The sequence below is a fragment of the Triturus cristatus genome, chromosome 4_2 (genome assembly GCF_964204655.1).
Source record: "Triturus cristatus chromosome 4_2, aTriCri1.1, whole genome shotgun sequence".
Lineage (NCBI taxonomy): Eukaryota > Metazoa > Chordata > Amphibia > Caudata > Salamandridae > Triturus > Triturus cristatus.
The window spans coordinates 708,896,549-708,917,385 of record NC_140586.1 but is presented as its reverse complement, the minus strand read 5'-3'; the positions used below and the strand labels follow the sequence as shown (position 1 = coordinate 708,917,385).

Here is a 20,837-nt window from a genome sequence, read left to right as displayed (position 1 = left end):
TTTTGAATCATTCAATGATGTTGCTTCTCCTCTTGTTTTTGATATTAAAGGTTGTGTGACATTACTTTCTGTGATGTCATCCAATATGCTAAGAGATTTTTCTTATTTTCTTTTCAGACCTTTTTATTCTCCTTAAAACATATATAAAATAACAATATTTACCAAACCGAAAAATTCCTTATAGATAATAAAGCGTAATGTGAAACAATGATAGGTGTGATTAACTGACTTTATTTAAGAAAGTGAAATATGAGCTAAATTAATGCAGATTATTTGTAAAGTGATGCAGACGAAAATAGATTCTATGTAGAGGTGTGCAAAATTATAATCTCAGCAGTAAAGGTTTGTAAAAGATGACATTCCAAAAGTTGCAAATATTGTTACCTACACAAAAATGTCCTGCTCGCGAATTTTGCAGAAAAATTCTTGATGTGTCATTTCCCAGGAAGTTAACTTTTGATGATTTTCTAGCAGCAACATGTTTTAAAAAAATGTCACGAAGTGTTTAGAATTATACGGAGGATAACTTTTCCAGATTAGCACACCCTTAATTTGGTTTCACAATAGAATATCTGTTTGATCATGAAAAAACAGTATGAAAGACTGAGTAAATCCTTACCCTAGAGCAGATGATTAATGTTCTCAGTGTATCAGCCCTTAAATTGAACAGCAGCTTGTCATGCCTCCTACTCCTCACATACATATGCAAACGATATTCCTTAACAAATGACATACCACTAGGGAGAAGGAAGGTTGGGAAGGCTGGGGGTAATCAGGTAGGAGGAGCAAGAAATGCAAGGACATGGTGCTCATGTCGGAGTACGAGATTTAATATGAGGTGGAATACATCTGGATGGACTTCTGCTGGAGAAAGGATAACAAAGAGCGGGGATTGAACGTGTGTGCTGGCAAGAAGAGGCTTGGACAAAGATTGTGTGTGAGTGAGTGAGCAAATATTTAGATAGCGTAAACCTACGTCCTAAGGCTTCAAGGCGCCAGAGAAATGCAGCAAGTCACATAACTTCCAGTCAGAATACTCAGCAGGAAAGAAAGGTTTTACATTCCTGACAAAGTCAGTTCCGGAAGGCATTCCACAAGTAGGCAGCCACCATAGAGAACATTCTACCCCCTGCTCTATCTTTGGAGATGCAAGGTAACCTTGAAAGAGATAGTTGTTAAAGTCTCAGTTACTCTGATCTCTATTTCTCGAATATTTTGCTAGTTGCCTCGGAAAACAAGCATTGGTAATGCATCGGTTTCACCTATGTAAAGAATAAAGAATAAAGAATAAAGAACTGTTTTCATCAATCATCGTCAGGAAGAAGGAAAGAGCTCCCTGACAGATAACACGGGAGTGGAGAGGATGTGGTGCAGCGGCCAGAGCTGCTAACTCAAAGGCTGGGGATCCCGGTTCGAGTCTTTGCGACCCCGCATAACATCTTGTGATTCTATGCAAATCACTTCATCTCTCCGGGTGATAAATTGTTAAATAATTATACTGCAATAGTAAAAGGCAAAACTTTATGTAAATATAGTTCCACCAAAGCGGATGTTATCAGCATTTCAGCTGCAGGATACTGATAAGAAAAGCAGACGGGGACAAGCATTGGTAAATGCAGGAAAATATGTGACAGCCAAAAGAAATGGAGGAAAGGTAAGTGGCACGCACAGGAACCAATGAGAAGCCAGGAAAGAGATGAGGCAGGATGTAAGTCCCTTTTAAGTTTATATTAAAAACAATAGATTTCTCAAGCACAGCGCAAGGGCTGTGTAGGGGAAACCTAAAAATATGTTTCTTCAGATAATAGGCCACCTAACCATAGCACAGGGCCTTAAACTTAATACTGCAGCCAATGCAGATATCGACAAGCATATGAAGCAGAGTCCGATTAAATATCACCCTTAAATCTGGATTAACTGACACCAGTGTATCGCTGTATTAGGATGGCCTAAATAGCATGCTTTATCATAATTCAGACAGGAATTAGAGCAGCGTTCACCAGAACTGGTCTTAAAATATGTAGGACCAATGGGGAGAAAATTATAGAAGTTTTAGTAGAAAGAAGCATGCAGAGACTGCTGTATTAATCTGGGGTACGAGGCTAAAAGCATTATCCATTGTAAATCTCAAGCGCTTAACCTTTTCAGAGACTGCAGGAAGGGTCCAAGCTCATAAAGGCACACCAGGGGACCCCAAGGAATACTTTTTGCTGAAGGCAATCAGATGGGGTTTTGAAACATTCAATCTTAGAAAATGATGGTTTAGCCATTTCCACACTGCCACTAAGCAGCTGCTGCGGTCATTCTTAATTTCAGTTGACAACATATCAAAGTGCTAAATATTCTGCTTGCCATCTGTGTAACCATCTAACGATCCCGCTAACAATCTGAACCACAGGTTTCATGTAAATATTTAAAATAATAGGTAATAATGCAGATTCATTTTGTACTCAGAAAGTTTACAAAAGGATATTTGAAACGTATGAGGGTAATCTGACTATAAACTTGCTATGCTCAAGAGACGATATAAACTAGCCCAAAGCCACTCCACTGAAAATAGCATAATCCGCGATATCTAGTGCGGCAGATAGATCAAACAAAATATGCAGGTGAGGAAACCATGGGCAAGGTTTAGTCCTAACTTGTTCAAGACTGAAACAAAGGTACAGACAGTTAAGAGGACTGGGTCACTCAGCAAACAGAGGTGAAAGTACAGGGGAGCTAAATAAGAGTGGGTAGAGCAGAGAGATGAGGTTTCTGGGAACCTTAAATTCACTGTGAAAATAAATGCCTTTTCAAACATAGAGCAAACTTGCATGAGATTGTGGAACAATTTTGGGGCTCATGGTATAAGGACACATATGTGCTAGGCTATCAGCAATCCATTTGTACTTAGTAGGCGTAGACCTATTAGATGTTTACTGTGTCTCCCAGGTCAGTATGAAAAAATAACAAGAAATTTATTAAATTTGCTGTATTCAAAAGTTTGCTCTAGTACTTTCCTCACCTGTATCCTATATTTTATATATGAATACCTGTTGAACAGATCTGTAGATTTATGCTATGCAACAACAGGAATAACATTTGCTGTTTAAATGAACTAAAACAAGATGTTCATCTTAAAATTCACCTCAGTAAAAATTTGCACAAAAAAAGTTTCTTCCAGAGAAAGTTTCCTGCAAAACCTTTTTTTCTGAGAAAATCTTTACACTAAAATATTTCTGCAGGTATTGATTCCTACAAAATCAACTTCACTCCACACAGAGACAATCCTATAAATTTAGCTGTTTACCAATCCCATATCACTTTTAGCTCCGTAAAGTCCTGTACTTCAAATTATGTGCAGATTTCTGGGAACTGTCACTCTGCCGACTCTCCAAGCTACCTGCGGTTGATGACCGAGTGCCCATGGCCATCTTCCTTTTTTCCAGCAGGGCTTCAGAATACTCGGAGGTGCGTTGCTCTCGCGGGACACTTCGGTAGGTATTTTGGAAATTGATGGGGATAGAGGTAGTAGTCTGCACTGATCTACTGGAAAAGTGCTTAGTGGACTCTATAGATTTCCGCAGTTCCAAATTGATACGTGCCATCTCATCCCGCTCTTGCTCAGTTTCCTCAAGGAGTTTTGAGAGTCTGGCATTCTCTGCTGTTAGATCTTGTGTTTTGACAGCAGTTGCCTGCAGCTGACCCTCCAGATCTTTCTTCAACTTATTCACGTGAGCCAAGCTAGGCACCACTTCCTTCAGCCTAAAGGTGAGATGACTGTTCTCCTCTAGAAGCCTCAAGCACTGTTCTTCTTTATCGTGAAGTTCTCTGATGATATCTTTTGTCATTTTCCCTTTGAACCTTGGACTTATTTCCAAGCCAATTTCTACTCTCAGGCGCTTGATGGTTTTATGCAATATTTTGTTTTCATTCGTAGTTTCTTTTACTCTATGTTTGAGTTCGGCTATTTGGGTCTTTGTTGATGACTCAAGACGTTTCAGTTTATCCCTGGAGGATTCTTCCCTGCGGAAAGCTTCATCTCTCTCCTTTTGGCATTTCTGAAGAAATTTGCTAACTTCTGAGGAGGACATGTGTTTTTTCTTCCTTCTTCCAACCATTCACTTTTTATTACAGATTCTGAAAAGGAAGAAAACAAGAAACTAATTCAAAACTCGAAGGATACTGTCAAACGATTAATTCCAGAAATAAATGTAAATTTGTATTGATTAATACAAACAAGATGTCCGCAGAATTAGGGATTAACAATTTATATTGCCTACACATTTTATATAAACATAACACCGAATTATCACACATTGCAATCATGATGTCTAAAGATCAAGAACATTACTCACAATATTTAACTGGTTCTAAGATTTATGCAAGAGCTGAGCAATCAATGTCTTTCAACACAGAAGCAAAGGATTAAACCATGGTGCACTGCGGAATGACCCATAGCAGTGACTCATGAGCATATGCAACATTTTTTTTAAACAAGCATCGGCAAAGTCAATAGATCGAGCCTTCATAAGCCCAAGCATGTAAACACAGCCATTCAAAAATGCCGTTTACATTTGCTGCATATGGAAACGCTGTTTATCACTTTAAAGTCTAACTTATAGGCTTTGCCAGTGCTGGGTGCAAATAGAAAAAAAGGATTCATTTCTGTATAGAATGCATAAGAGAAATAAAGAATTGAAGGTGACAGCATGATGCTTAAGTGTACTTTTCAAATGTACAATAGTCCCTCTAGCAGAAGCATTTCTTGATATTGAATAATACACCAAATAGCCAATAGAATGAGGTGAGAGAGTAATACTCCTCTGGGCAGAGCAAAAGCCCTCTCTATGTACATTTTACTCAACTGATTGCAATGTGTCTTTCATACAACTGCGCTGTCAAGATAAATCTAGATCAGGTGTTTCCAACCAGTCGGAGATGAGTTTTTAAGGATTTTAGTGAAAATAGTGCCAAAAAGCAAAAAGTGCCACTCACTGTAATCTGGTCACACTAAACTGGGGTAAAGTCACAAGTTTAGCCCAACCACGATAGAGTGGGAGTAAGACAGAGGGATCAGGTTCATCCCGCTGAAGAGCTTACCTTCTCAAGTCTGCATGATGAGCTACCATTTGCGTTAGAGGGGGCAACGAGGAGGTTGTTGTTGACGCGAGAGGCAGATTGGGCTTCGTGGACAGTCACTGTTGTAGCGTGAAGAGCAGTCATCGCTGAAGCTTCTTGCTATCAATCGTCACGAAAGGTCACTTTCACCGCAAAAAGCAGGTCGAGTCTCTCAGACGATCACTGTCGTAAAACAAAGTGCCAGTCGTCATTGGAACTTCGCATTGGTGGTTGTCACTGGCGGTTGATTCTTGGCATGAATAGGTCACTTCGCAGTTGCAAGGAGCCCAACATTTCTGTGTCTTCACTTTTTCTTCATTAGGGGTAAACTCTGATGCCAGCCAAGAGTCCAGGGCCTAGGGCCACCTCTTGGGGATCAGGACACACTCCAAAGGCCAGCATTAAGGATTAGGCAGGTCCCCACAAGACTTACCTTCTGCTTGTGGAGAGATCCCACGGGGATGACGTGGACAACCACCTCCTGCGCCCTTCTCTACCCAGAAAGACCAAAATTACTAACCAGGCCGAAGAGGGGACCGGGGGAGGCAGCCAAGGAAAAGGTGAGGGCAATGTGATGGAGGCTGTGGTAGGGCACCTTCTGTGGTTCTTTAGGTCTTGTGTCGGCACCACCTGGGGGCGAGAGCAGAGGAAGGAGTGACAGCTGCGCCAGACACAGGGAACAAACACAACCAACACAAGATACAAGCACGACGTAGTCACCTGGAATGCAGTGCTTCTGTGATGGTACGGGTAGATGGGAAGCAACCAGAGTCTCCTCACCGCACTAGGCACATGGGAGAAGCAACTCCATGCCTCTGCGTGGGTCGTAGCACAAAGTACATGCGCTCCTGCGCTTAGTGTGAGCCAAAAAGGAAAAGAGCGTGACTCCGTGCCGTCGCACGGATCACGGTGCCAAAGGTAATGTGCGCCAGCGCTGGTGAGGAACAAAGGTGGTGGGGAAATGAGTAAGGTGCGACTCCGTGCCGTAACCAAGGTAAAACGCTCCTGCGCTGGTGTGTATCAGGATGCGACTCCGTGCCCTTGCACGAGTCGCAGAGAGTTGAATGCTGTGGGCGCCCTTGCGCGGTCCGGACAGCAAGTCCGTTTGCTGGGCGAGCCTTCGCGTACGCTCCGCGTTCCTGCGAAGCTCAGTGGACGAATACGCAGCGCCGGCGTGGATGCCTTCTAGTCTGATATGCAGACCTCACCGGAAGTGTCGGCCGGCAGGTGACGTCTGCTGCTTCAGTCTCCCAACAGCTAGACGGCTAACCCGCCTGGCGGACTCTGGTGGGAGGAGCGTCGGCACGCTCTCGGGACACCTCGCTTCCGATCAAGCAGGGAGCGAGGGGGCGAGGGAGGACATGACACCAGGCAGGTCCAGTTGGTGCTGGTCAGCTGGGCAGAGGGAGCCCTCTAGAAGCTTGTTGTGCCCCACTGGCTCTCACAGGAGGTTAGCTAACTAAGCCTTAGAGTCACTTCTGGGTAGACTGAATTCAAGGCAAGCCGGTCCAGTCTTCCTTCTTCAGACAGTTGGGCAGTCCTTCTTCTGAACTTTCCACAGGTCCAGGAGTCTGAGGAGTGGTGCTGAAGGTGCCACTTTTATACCTGCGCCAGCCTGTGTGTGGTAGAATTCCCGGGCCTATCCTAAAAACTAGATCTGATCATTTCTTCCTCTTCCCGTGGTCCTGGCTCCAAACTGTCTATGGTGACAAAGGCAAGGGCAGGTCTGGTGTCTGGTTACTTTTTAGTGCTTGAGGCAGGGTCGTCTGAAGTGTAATCAGAGCAGGGTCCAGCTGCTCCGCAGCCATCCTGGGAGGAAGGCCCTCTACCCTCACACCTAGGTCTCTTGTTCCCATGTCTAGAAGGAATACACAACCCACAACATGGGAGTCATTCACCGCCAAATGACTTAGGACACTGGCAGAAAGGCAGATGGTTAAGCCAGAAAAATGACAACTTTCTAAACATTGTATTTTTAGAAGTGTAACTTCAAAGCCAGCTTTACCATCAAAGAGAATTTCAAGTTACAGATCATTTGAGTGGAAACAGCATTTCTCTATCTATTCCCCATCTGAAGTTATCACTTATTAGGTAATCCAGTGTTAGCCTATGGGAGATATTGGCATTACAACAGTGAGAATCGCTTTAGGAGAAACACACGTCCTAATTTTTAATACCATGCACTCTGCCCTATGAGCTTTTAGGACCTATTTAGGGGTGACAAATATTAAAAGGGAAGGTTTAGGCATGGCAAAAGAGTTATTCTGCCAGGTTGAAATGACAGTTTAAAATTACACTGCAGAGGCAGGCCTGAGACATTTTATATAGTGTTACTTTAGAAGGTGGCACAATTGGCAACAGCCCACTTGTAGCATTTAATTTACAGGTCCTTGGTACAGGTAGTAACATTTACGAGGGACCTATAAGTAAATTAATTGTGCCATTTTGATGTATGCCAATTTTACGATGTTTAAATGAGAGAGAAAAAACACTTTGCCGCTGGTTAGCAAGGGGCTTAGCAGGAGGAGAGTGCACTTGAGTCCTAATTAAAAATAAAACACAAGTTCAGAAAAAAGTTTGGGAAAATACCACGCTAAGGATGGCACATTTAACAAATCTTTTGCAGGACATCATGCACCTAAATACCAGTTACACTCTCCACTACTGGTCATTTCCCGTAGCTTGCTGAGGTGTTCCCCAATGCTACATCCCTGAAGAGGTTCTACACTAAAGACAACACATTTTAGCATTTGACTTGGCAATAAAGTGGTGGCTGCGGCCCTACATTCTGGGGTTCCATTGGCCTGCTGGTCGTGGTGGGCCTTTCTCTGCAGAGTGGAAACTGTGTGTAGTTGCAATTGGATAAATATACTATCAAAGAGGAATGTCTTACAGCATGTAAAAAATACAGTTGGACAAAGAAAACAATAAACAATTCACTACATTGCCACATTGAGTTAAAAAATAAAACTAGTGGACACCCAAATGTCCATGGATCTCAAAGTATGTCCTTCCTACAGTTGCAGTCTAAAACCATCACAGCAATCACTAATACTAGAAGAGTCCTTCTACAGAACATTGTTGCAGTGGGGATAGTGGTTGGTTTGACCTGAGTGATCTCCATAAGGTAAGCTAAAGGGTATGTTTGTATGTACATATGTGTATCTCCATCAAGATCTATACAGCTTGAACCTACTTGGTAGCAAGAGAAAACTGTACAAGATAGGGTGGAACGATTAAAAATCTTGTGTTTCTTCAAGTTTGGACCTTGGAATAATGGGAGTTGGCAGGTCAAAGAAGCATAGCAACTGGCATGTGGTACTGATGATACAGTAAAAATGTTGCACAAATCGCATCCCTGATCCAATGCATACACACTCTTTGGACAGGGGCTTACGACTCTAAGAGAAGAGACAGAGACAATCAAAGAATAGTGAGATTTGATTTCTAAGGGATGTACGGGTTCCCCCCGGCCCCATTCTCCCAGTTCCCCATACGTTGCCCTCCTTCCCCTTTCTCCCCCCCTCCACCCCCCTCCTCCTCCGTTCCTCCCCTTCCCGTTCCCCTGTAATTTCGGACCTGACAACCACCCGATACAAAACATCTGGTAGGGTGTACTGTCTCTATAGCTGCAACAGTTTTCATTGTTTAATTTTAGCATTGTTAGGGGTGGGTTTCAGGTGGGAGGGGGTAATGGGTGCTGATATTTCTGACAATACTCACATTATTACAGTTTATGTACTTATAATGTGTCCACATTCATATCCATGCAATGCCATCCACACCTCATATTAAGTGGAAAACAGTCCTGAATAATTAAAATGAAGTACATGTATGCAACTATTACCATCTTGTTATACAAAACGTCTGCGCTGAATCATACATGTGTATGTGCCATCCACAGTACTCAATAAAGTTTGTGTTTAAAAAAAAAAAAAAAAGAGGAATAGTGAGATTCCCAAGCAGGTACAAAATACAATGCTGAAAGATCTGTGAAAGGCTAGCCTGGCTCTAGCTCTTAGATGGTCCTATAGGGGGAACATTGTTTCTTCCAATATTAATCCACATGCCTTGGAGGGCTTGAATACAGATTCCCTCTAGACTTGTCTTGTAGTTATTTAAGGCACATACTAATGACAAGTTGACAACAATATGTAAATAATATTGTGTAGTATTATAACATAATTATATTTCTTTGCTGGAAAACTCAACTTGGTAGAGGACGAGGTATGCCCTGGCCGTATCAACAACCGCTGAACTGATGCTAAAATATAGCGTGGTTCCTCCGCCATTTCCTGGAACGAGCAAGTCATTCGCCCTAATTGGTTTGTCTACATAAATTAAGGTACCTCATTGTTAGGTTTTACTTGTTGGGTCCACAATACGATACTATCAGTGATCTTACCACAGTGTAGATAGAACTTATAGAATTGGTCTTGAAGAATTGCCACATGATCATTTTGACACACCAGGAAAGAAACATGTCGACCTCAAATCCATAGCCACCATTGGACATTATTCCTGAAGTGGCATTCACTATCTGGTCTTAACTGGGACCAGTGGGCTCACCTGATTAAAACTGTTTCTCTGGAGCACCACTGGCTACCCCGTTTTTAATATCACCCCACACTTTCACCGCACATTTGCGCTTACACATCTACACCTCTAGGCCCTCTACCCGTACTGCACCAAACAGCTTGGGATAAAAAGATCTCCTTTAAGAGCCCCTTGTAGGGTGCCCGTCAGGAATTGCAGCGCCGGCCAGACGAGGAGCATGCCCTATGATGAAGCATGACACCCAGCCTGGGTGTGTGAGGGCCCTATTTCCCAAATTGGGAGACACCCTGTCTCCACCATAGGATCAGGTACCAACCCTCCTAGCCTCCTCCTTCATTCAGGAACTGCATACTTTATTCAATATAGCAGATAATTTAGAACAGTTCTGGACTTTACAACAATTTGACCAACCTTGTTGTTTCTGAAATGTAGGTCCATGCTGACAACTATATTGAACTTGGCAATATAAGGCACTCCAAACCAGTTTGAATGCCTAGACATAAAGGTTAGTCATAATTGGAATATTATTTGGTGGGAATAAGAAAAATATTAGACTTCTGGGCTAATCTCCCACTTTTTATAAGAGGTCACACAGCAATCAGCAACATGATAAAAATGCCTAGATACCTGTGCTTTTCAATGTATTCCAATCATGATACTGTTAGAGAAAATGTTGGGAACTGGACACACTGTGAGCAACATTGATATAGCGAAATAATTCTCCTGGAGCAGCCCAGTAACATTAAGATTTACATCAGAGGGGAACCTGACTGTCTCAACCAGTTACTTTCTAGGTAGCGGCCATACAGCTACCTTCAGCTCAGGGGTGTCACTAATAAACCCATTAAATTGGGGTGCAGCTATACTGGTACTAAAATGGACTGCCCAAAAAATGTACCTCATCCATGATGCAATGCTATCATGTGATATCCTGGGTCCCAAACTGAGGACCTCATTAAAAGTGGTTCAGTAACCTGCAATCCCCCTTATGCAGGGATGAACAGTTGAACTAGGCAAACTCAGAGATCTGGAACCACACGAAGGGAAATAAGACAATGTACATAAGGTCCTTGGATCAATGTTTTGTTTTCTGAGGCACTCCTGTTTTCAATTACCTTGATACTGCATACTGCATTCTGAATATTTTACAACAAGGAAGGAGTTAAGGGTGTTCACTTGTTGAAGGTTTGAGATAAAAAGGTTTTCTGCTTGCTTATTTGATATTCATAGGCCTTGATCTTTATCCACAGGGTGATTGATTCTAAGCCCCTCTGCCCAGAAGACAGCTGGAGTATGAAAAAAACTTCAGTTGCCTTTGTTAAATGCATCACTGTAATTATCTAGCGGGGGGGGGACATTCAGCTCTCTCACACTATGTAGATTGTTGTCAAGAATTCCTGTCATACAAGGGAAACACGCCCTTATGTAAACAGGAGAGCTGTTACATAACTCAAGGGAAACACGCCCTTATGTAAACAGGAGAGCTGTTACATAACTCAAGGGAAACACGCCCTTATGTAAACAGGAGAGCTGTTACATAACTCAAGGAAAACACGCCCTATAAAGGGAGGAACCGGGAGGTACAAGGCTGTCGGATATTGTGTTTACACCGACGTACCTGCTTCGTGAAGAGCAGTGTTCCGGAGTGGTGCTCCAGTAAGGCAAGAACGGAGGTAGGTCGAGTCGTTACTCCCTGGGCCGTGTCTTGCCCCATCGTCACCTGTGAAGGACCCGGAAGCTCTACCGGTCAACCATTGAGCTTCGCTTTTTGACTCGGCTGAGTCCAAGCGCAGTGGCGCTTTTGCTGGTTGGAGTCGTAACTCCCAGCCCGACCAGAGACACAGGGACTGCCAGCTGTAACGCACACCAGGAGGTGTTTGCCGTGTTACAGACTCGGAAGTCCACAGGATCGATCGAGCGGCTGCTCTCGGTTCAGTCTTCTTGCTTGTGATTGGGGTATCGGTGACGCATCACCAGGAGGTGACTCCGCGTCCCGGTGCAGTCTGAGGAAGAGGTTGAGCGGCTGCTCCCTTCAGGTAGAGACCCCGGCTGGGTGTTTCCCTGACTCCTCGATTCTCCCCAACACTCTTCGTGCCCCTCACAGCCTACCGATTGGCATTGTCGGCCATTTCATTTCTGCCCTCTGTTGGCATACGCCGGGATCGGCGTATATGCAGAGGACGGTTAGGACCATCCGTGCTGTGGGCTGGTAACGTACTTAGCCTGGAGGATTCCAGTGACTATAACTTTTGTTTGTTCTTTGTATTTTATTTGCCTTCATTAAAAGAACTCACCCTTCACAAGTGGTTGCGTCCTCATTGTCGTGTCTGTTAAACGATCCTGAGACGTTCAGGGCGTTACAAAATATCCGACCTTCATAACACTAACTGTCTCCCGGTCGATAACAGACATGGCAACACTTGATGATGTGCTGGCTGCTTTAGCGGCCATGCAAGTTGAAGTGGCTGCCTCTAGGCAAGAAACAGCCGATGTAAAAGCCAGACTGGATGCTATCCAATTGGACCCGCTCACGCCCAGCACCTCCCTCACGAACCAGACCCCTGCGGTAGTAGTGGAAATGCCGGTAGCCATCCCCTTGGCAACACCAGAGAGGTACAGTGGGGATCCTAACACAGTGCAGGTATTCCTCACACAAGTGGCGCTACATTTATCGTGCAAACCAAAGGCGTTCCCCACGAGTCAGGCTCGTGTGGCTTTCCTTATATCCTATTTGGCTGGAAACGCGGCACAATGGGCCGTACCTCTGGTGAGCAGGGACGACCCCCTCTTATGTGATTGGGGTGCTTTTCGCGAGGAATTCCTGAAGGTATTCGACAGAAGGGCTGACTCGTACACGGCGGACCGTGAAATGCTTGAGTTGAGACAGGGATCCAACGACCTGGTGCAGTATCTCAACGCGTTCCGAAGGCTGGTTGCGGAAACCAAGTGGCCTATTGCTAAACAGACGGCGCTCTTCCATCAAGGGCTGTGCGATGAGCTCAAGGACGCCGTGGCTCATATTGACCCTCAACCCAAGACATGTGAGGGCCTTATCAACCTGGTATTACGGCTGGAACATAGGCTAAGTGAAAGAAAGGGGGATCATGGGAGAAAAGGAAAATCCCTTCCATCCTATGTGACGGTGGGAAGTCCTGAAACTTCCACCGCATCCAAGGGAGAACCCATGGACATCAGCGCAATACGAGCGAGCCTCACAGCCACGGAGAAAGAGTCACGCCGTAAACAAGGATTGTGCCTATATTGTGGCAAAAAAGGCCACTACGTACGTGAATGCCCTGCCAAACCGAAGACGTCACGTTATCGGGCCAACCGGTCGGTAACAGCCGTGGTGGACATACCGGCGGAAAACTAGAGGACTCCAAGACCAGAGAAGGGGCATCTCGGAGTCACTCATCCATCCCTTCACTTTCCAACTCGGTCACTAAGGGACAACGACACCTGTTTATCACGGTGCACATGGGAGTGCATGACCAGTGGATACCCGTTGTGGCCATGGTGGATTCAGGGGCCACTGGCATGTTTATGGACCACAACGAGGCATGCAGGCTAGGGCTAGTGCTTCTTCCCAAAGCAGTACCCGAAGACGTCTATGCGGTAGACGGAAGGCGATTGGTGACGGGGCCCATCGGACAGCACACGGGGGTCCTTCCGATGAGATATGGGAGGAACCATTTGGAACAAATCGATTTTAACATCATCCGAGCGCCCCAATATGGCGTCATATTGGGATTGCCGTGGCTACAGAAACACAACCCCTTTGTGGATTGGCCAACACATCGCATCGAAATGACGTCACCGTATTGCATCCTGCATTGTGGAATAAGAACGGAATCCCTTGACGCAGATGAGAGCGGGAGTCAGACGGTGGCTACAGCGGCAGAAAAAGATGTGGCTCTCCCCCAGGCTTATCACAGTTTTGAGGATGTATTTGATGAGGTGAAGGCGGAAGTGCTACCCCCACATAGACAGTTTGACTGCCAGATCGACCTGGTGCCAGGGGCCAGCGTTCCCAGCGGCAGGCTGTATGCCCTGACGGAGCCTGAAAACGTGCATCTCCGGGGGTACCTGGATAAACTCCTCAAGCTAGGATTCATCCGCCCGTCCAAGTCTCCGGCCGCCTCGCCACTCTTCTTCATCCCGAAGGCTAATGGGGAGCTGAGAGCCTGTGTGGACTTTAGGGCATTGAATGCGATAACCATAAAAAATCGGTACCCCTTGCCTCTCATCAGTGTACTTCTGGAACAGGTCAAGAAAGCTCGTATCTACACCAAGTTGGATTTGAAAGGGGCATACCATCTGGTGCGCATGAGGGACGGAGACGAGTGGAAGACCGCCTTTAAGACCAGGTTCGGCCTTTTTGAGTACCTCGTCATGCCGTTCGGTCTGTGCAACGCCCCAGCAGCCTTTCAGTACTTTTTGAATGAGGTATTCAGAGAGGAGTTGGATATCTACGTGGTCGTATATATCGACGACATCCTCATCTATTCGTCCAGTGTGGAGGAGCACGTACACCACGTCAAAGCTGTGCTCCAAAAGCTGAGGGAAAACATGCTGTTTTGTAAACTCAGCAAGTGTGACTTCCACGTCACATCCGTGGAATTCCTCGGAGTGATGCTGAGTCCAGAGGGACAGGAGATGGCAGAACGAAAGATCAAGGCGGTGAAAGAATGGCCGGTGCCCCAAAGCGTGAAGGACGTCCAAAGTTTCATTGGCTTCGCCAACTTTTACAGGCGGTTTATAGATGGATTTTCAGGAGTGGTGGCCCCAATCACACAGCTACTGAGGAAGTCCAAGGAGTTTGTCTGGTCCCCTGAAGCGAACAAAGCCTTTGAGGCCCTGAAAAGCGCCTTTGGTAAGGCGCCGGTGTTGGCTCACCCCGATCCGGATCTCCCCTACGTGGTGGAAGCGGACGCGTCGGATGTGGCGCTGGGGGCTATCTTGTCCCAACGCAACCACGACACAGGGGTGCTTCATCCCGTTGCGTACATGTCCCGCAAACTCAACGACGCCGAACGCAACTACCATATTGCGGAGAAGGAGCTTCTCGCAATCAAGGACGCCTTCACCGAATGGAGGCATTGGTTGATGGGGGCAAGACATGTGGTATCGGTGTACACGGACCATCGGAACCTACAGTTCATGACGGCCACTAGACACCTTTCTCCCAGGCAGCTGCGGTGGATGATCTTCTTTGCGGGGTTCAACTTCCGCATCACATATCGGCCGGGGACGGAAAACCGGAAGGCGGACGCCCTGTCCCGTCAATCTGCAGTTAAGGAACCATTGCCTGCAACCGAGCGTTCCATCATTTCCCCGAGGATGGTATTGGGGGTTATCCAACCGGATACTTTCCTGAGGGGAATAAAGAGAGGGATCAGGTCATTCGCATGGCGGAGGTGGCTCCTCAGTCACAGAGAATGGCAGCTGAAGGACGGGATACCCCTGAAGGGCAGGTGCCTATTGATACCCACGCCTAGGCTAAGGAAACAAGCATTCATCTGGTGCCATGACTCTCCATGCGCAGGTCATTTGGGCTTTGAAAAAACGGTGGCTAGCATGGGACGGCATTTCTGGTGGCCAACCATGAGAGTGGATGTCAGGAGGTGGGGACAGGAGTGTCCTACGTGTGCTACCATGAAGGCCGACCATGGCCGAACCCAAGGGCTCTTACATCCACTTCCGACCCCGGATAGACCATGGGATAGCATATCACTGGACTTCGTGGTGGGCCTACCGGTAGACCAGGGGATGACGGCAATACTGGTGGTGGTGGATTACTTGACGAAAATGGGGCACTTCATCCCCTGCAAGAGAGTCCCTACGGCCGGGGAATTGGCGTCACTACTCCTAAAGAATGTGGTACGACTGCATGGATTACCTGGGGTGATCGTGTCGGACCGGGGGTCGCAGTTTACTGCGCAATTCTGGAAGACTTGGTGCACTGCGCTGCATGTTAAGACCGCCCTGTCCACCAGCTACCACCCTCAAACGGACGGCCAAACCGAGCGCCTGAACCAAACGCTCAAACAGTATCTGCGATGTTTTGTGGACCAGGGCAGGGAAGAATGGGTCGACTTGCTATGGGTTGCAGAGATAGCCTATAACAACGCCACTCACAGCTCCACACAGTCATCTCCGTTCTATAGCAACTATGGCCAACATCCCAGGTTCTTGCCATTTCTACATCCGTTCAGAGAGGACAGGATTCCCGCCACAGCGGACAGGGTGGCACACATAAAAGACACGTTGATGCGCTCAAGGGCTGTCCTAATAGAGGCCAAGAGAAGATACAAGGCTGTGGCAGATAGGAAGAGAAGGCCCGGGCCACTGTACCGCACTGGAGACTACGTCTGGATATCCACAAGAAACATGAGGTTTCGAAAGAACAGTGTGTTCCATCCCAAGTACATGGGCCCCTATCGAATTACCAAGTGTATGGGTCCCGTGAACGTGAAGGTGTGCTTGCCCCAGTCATTGCGGATACACCCTGTCTTTCATGTATCATTGCTCAAACCAGCACCCTCCAAGCCGTCTGGGACACCTAGGCCGGTATGCGTGGAGTCGGAGGTGGAGTATGAAGTGTCGGGCATACGGGCGTCCAAATGGCGCAGGGGGAAGCTGTGGTACCTGGTTGCGTGGAAAGGCTATGGCCCGGAGGAGCATTCATGGGAACCGGCTGAAGGGGTTCATGCTCCGCGCTTGGTCTCCTTGTTCCATCGGCGTTTTCCTGCCAGCGCTGGACCCGTGGGGAGCCGCTGAGAGGGAGGATGTACTGTCAAGAATTCCTGTCATACAAGGGAAACACGCCCTTATGTAAACAGGAGAGCTGTTACATAACTCAAGGGAAACACGCCCTTATGTAAACAGGAGAGCTGTTACATAACTCAAGGGAAACACGCCCTTATGTAAACAGGAGAGCTGTTACATAACTCAAGGAAAACACGCCCTATAAAGGGAGGAACCGGGAGGTACAAGGCTGTCGGATATTGTGTTTACACCGACGTACCTGCTTCGTGAAGAGCAGTGTTCCGGAGTGGTGCTCCAGTAAGGCAAGAACGGAGGTAGGTCGAGTCGTTACTCCCTGGGCCGTGTCTTGCCCCATCGTCACCTGTGAAGGACCCGGAAGCTCTACCGGTCAACCATTGAGCTTCGCTTTTTGACTCGGCTGAGTCCAAGCGCAGTGGCGCTTTTGCTGGTTGGAGTCGTAACTCCCAGCCCGACCAGAGACACAGGGACTGCCAGCTGTAACGCACACCAGGAGGTGTTTGCCGCGTTACAGACTCGGAAGTCCACAGGATCGATCGAGCGGCTGCTCTCGGTTCAGTCTTCTTGCTTGTGATTGGGGTATCGGTGACGCATCACCAGGAGGTGACTCCGCGTCCCGGTGCAGTCTGAGGAAGAGGTTGAGCGGCTGCTCCCTTCAGGTAGAGACCCCGGCTGGGTGTTTCCCTGACTCCTCGATTCTCCCCAACACTCTTCGTGCCCCTCACAGCCTACCGATTGGCATTGTCGGCCATTTCATTTCTGCCCTCTGTTGGCATACGCCGGGATCGGCGTATATGCAGAGGACGGTTAGGACCATCCGTGCTGTGGGCTGGTAACGTACTTAGCCTGGAGGATTCCAGTGACTATAACTTTTGTTTGTTCTTTGTATTTTATTTGCCTTCATTAAAAGAACTCACCCTTCACAAGTGGTTGCGTCCTCATTGTCGTGTCTGTTAAACGATCCTGAGACGTTCAGGGCGTTACAATTGTAGAGTCAGGTCACAGGACCCAGACATGACTGTTTCCATCTTAGTTAAGGAGAGTTGTGGAACTAAGAGATATGTCCTCATTCAGGGGCACTTACCTCCCTGCGGCACTCATACGAAGACAGCTTTTAGATCAGAGGGAGGCTGAGAAGAAACAGAGTTAACTGCTAGGTCTATCTTCACAAAGTAGATGAGAATGAAGCAAGCAGACTACATGACCTAGCAAGGCCAGCAGCCAGCAGCCAGCCGGCCAGGACGCAGGCAGTAGACATTCATTTCAAAGTGGGTTGAGCTGGCACTGAACAGCACGAAGAACACATCAGAAAGGAAGGTGGTATAAGACAGGGCAAATATCTACTGATCGGCGCACACACACACACACACACACACACACACACCACACTATTGTGCAATATCAGAAACATCAGCTTTATTTGGAGTCCAAGACCCAGATCAGATGTAAATCTGGGGCATCATTTATTACTGCAGAATTCTGTAGATTTAATTCAAACTGGGCAGTGACACAGAATGAGAAAACTAAGCGAGGACATGGAATTCCTATCATCTAGCTTTCTTCATTTTTTAATACACAGTGGTACTCACTAAGAGCACGGGCACAGAGGGTAGTGTGGTGGAGGGATCACCTTTTACCTCACAATTGTGACTGTGAGGGAAGATATGAAGCTGAAACACCCTTTGGGCTGTGCTCACCGATGCCTCTCTTTGCACAATGTGAGCCTATTGGAAACATTTCCACTTCTACTAAAAGTTTCAAAGACAGAAGATATTCCTGCGACAGAAGAGATGTACTTCATTAGAATGTAATACAGTGAGAGGTTTCTGGTTCATTCGTGTCACAGGAACCCATGAGACCTTTGGCCTTGCTCTGAATGTGGTCATCAGATCCCCAAGGTAGAATTACAGCCTGGTAATTTACAGGTAAGTGCATTTGTCCACTTTACGCCAACTTCTATAATGTCGAAGGGAGAAAAGTTGCTTGTGGTATTAAACCAGCCTTTCAACTGAGGTCCCAAAAATTAACTATAGTGTAAAAACAGAGGTTATTCTGATGGGACAACGTTTATAAGGTACACGGACTTGAACCAGCTAACTAAAGATTGCTTGTGTCACTGAAACTGCAAACAAATACACCGACGGAAGTGACTACTTAAGACCCAGCGAAATACCACATTAACCTGCTGAAGAATGACCAACAGTCGGAATGTGATTCACTCAGGAACAACAATCCTACTTCTAAAACGAGCAGCAGCCATGGCTGCATGTTCCATACTCAAATACTGCTGCTACCCCATCCAAAACACAAACTAACACAAAAACAATAACACAGCAAAAAAACACTCTAAATAGATGTCTGATGTATCGCACCAACCGAAAAGCAATCAACATATGGAACTACCATAAAAACAGATCAATGTCAGCTAGCTCTAATGGAACAGACACACAACTAGTGGTTGAGAAAAAAAACACTGGATGAAAGACCATGAAGCAATGGCAACTGTCTAATGTCAAACAAAATCTATCTTAATAAAAACAGTCACTGACTGTCCTCTGTAAAACACTAATTGACCGGGGGAGCTAGGGCCACCTGCACCTGTCTTCCCTAATATATAAATACATCCCCCCTGAGACCTGGCCACCCAGGGGGCAAAATAAAACGAGGGTGCGTAACCACGTTTGCTTTTTAAAAACCGTTTCCAGTGGATCCTCTGCAAATTCATAGGATTTTTTTTTTTTTTAAATGTTGTTGGCCCCCGGTGGGGTCCCCGTGGGACCGTGCCACCAGGTCTAGGGGTCAGGGTACTCCTGTTTCTTCTCGGCACTCGGGCGAGTCCGAGTCCCAAGATGGCTGCCAACACTTTCTGGTTAAAGTGTTGGCAGCCAATCAGATTTCACAAAGAAATCTGTCAGATCTGCGGAAGATTTGCGTTTCTAAATATATATATAAATCGTTTTAGTTTAATAACTCCAAAACTGAACAGAGTTACACCAAGTTACAAAATGGTCTCATTCTGGATCAGGAGCTAGCTTTCTGCCAAATTTGGTGTAATTCGGTTCAGAGGTTCTGGCTGTAGCCGTGTTCAAAATTCCTATGCACAATTGCATAGGGAAAATGTGTTTTGGGACCCCTATTTTTCTCTGCATCCGCTTGACGAATCACCCCGAAACTTTCCAGACAGCAGCCGAAGTTGTACCCTAGTTTTGAAAATCTTGTGAAGATTTGTCAAACCGCGGCAAAGTTATTAACACAACAGAAAAATGCTATTCCAATGGAAATCAGGGCCTAACTATAACTATTAGGCTGGATATATATATTTTTAAACCTCCTATTGGATTGGAGCAGACATGTTTTCCCTGGCTGTAGTAGCGCAGGCAGGGAAACACACATTGCTCCCGCCTGGCGGAAGCAAACAAAAAACGGCCAAAGCAATGCAGCTCCCGCAGCATCAACTTGATGTTTGGTGGGTGCTCCGGGTGGGCACCGAGGCACCCACCTAAAAGAAAGACAGGCAGCGAGAGGTTGATGTTGGGGCCACATTAAGCTCATGGAGGGGGCCACATGCCCCATCCCCTTTATGTTAAGTGGAGCCCCAAGGGATGGGGACCCCAAGGCCTTTTAAAGCTTGAAAGGGGGGGCAGAGATTTTTTGGCCTTGGGGTATGTGGTCTCGTGGGCCACTTTTGGCTTGTGGAGGGGGACTGTATGCCTCTCTCTCCAAACATATATGCTTTGGCCCCGTGGGGATCCGCGGATGTTTGTTCTGTAGATAGCTAAATCCGTTTTTTGCAGTGTTTGAAATGCTTCTATGCTCAGCAAGTAATCTTTTTCGCTGGTTAATATGTAGTTATCACGATCATCCAAATGCCGGAAGGCCTCTTTGCAATAGTCCTCTTTGTTCTGCAGAACTATATTTCCACCCTTGTCCAATGGCTTCACTATGATCGATTTGTCATTCTTTAAATTCTGGATGGCTCTTTTTTGATTGAATGTTAAATTCCATTTCTTCACCTTATTCTCTTTCTTCCTTAGTAACAGGAGATCTTTATTGACAGTTTCTGCAAAATTGCATTAGTCCTCTGTCTATCACAATGAATTTGTATGTGTTATAAGTTGCCAGAGTAACGGCGCCCGTCGACATTGATGAAGGCTGACGCCGAAACGCGTTTGTTGATTTATTTCATCGCAATAAATTCTAAGGTGGATTTAACCTAACGGGAGTGCTGGTCTCAATTTACTTTAACTAAGGAGCCATATATGTTAGCGGTTTGCCACCGCTGGACCGGGCACCCGCTCACGAGTGCAGAAACGAGGCAGCGAACGGGGCAACAACATATATATATAGATATTCTTATGATCTAAATATTAGTGCAGGTGAAATATAACACA

General features: G+C 46.2%; 1 protein-coding gene across 2 annotated transcripts in view; it reads right to left on the bottom strand.

The window, feature by feature from the left end:
* Window positions 1–259: 259 nt before the first annotated feature.
* The window catches only part of LOC146834941 (uncharacterized), a 72,843-nt gene continuing 52,265 nt past the window's right edge, over window positions 260–20,837 (bottom strand). For both annotated transcript variants that reach the window (XM_085600153.1, XM_085600152.1), the window contains exon 2: window positions 260–4,122. In XM_085600153.1, coding sequence (XP_085456279.1) covers window positions 3,309–4,103 — 795 coding nt within the window. In that variant the 5' untranslated portion in view covers window positions 4,104–4,122 and the 3' untranslated portion in view covers window positions 260–3,308. The remainder of the gene's footprint in view (window positions 4,123–20,837) is intronic.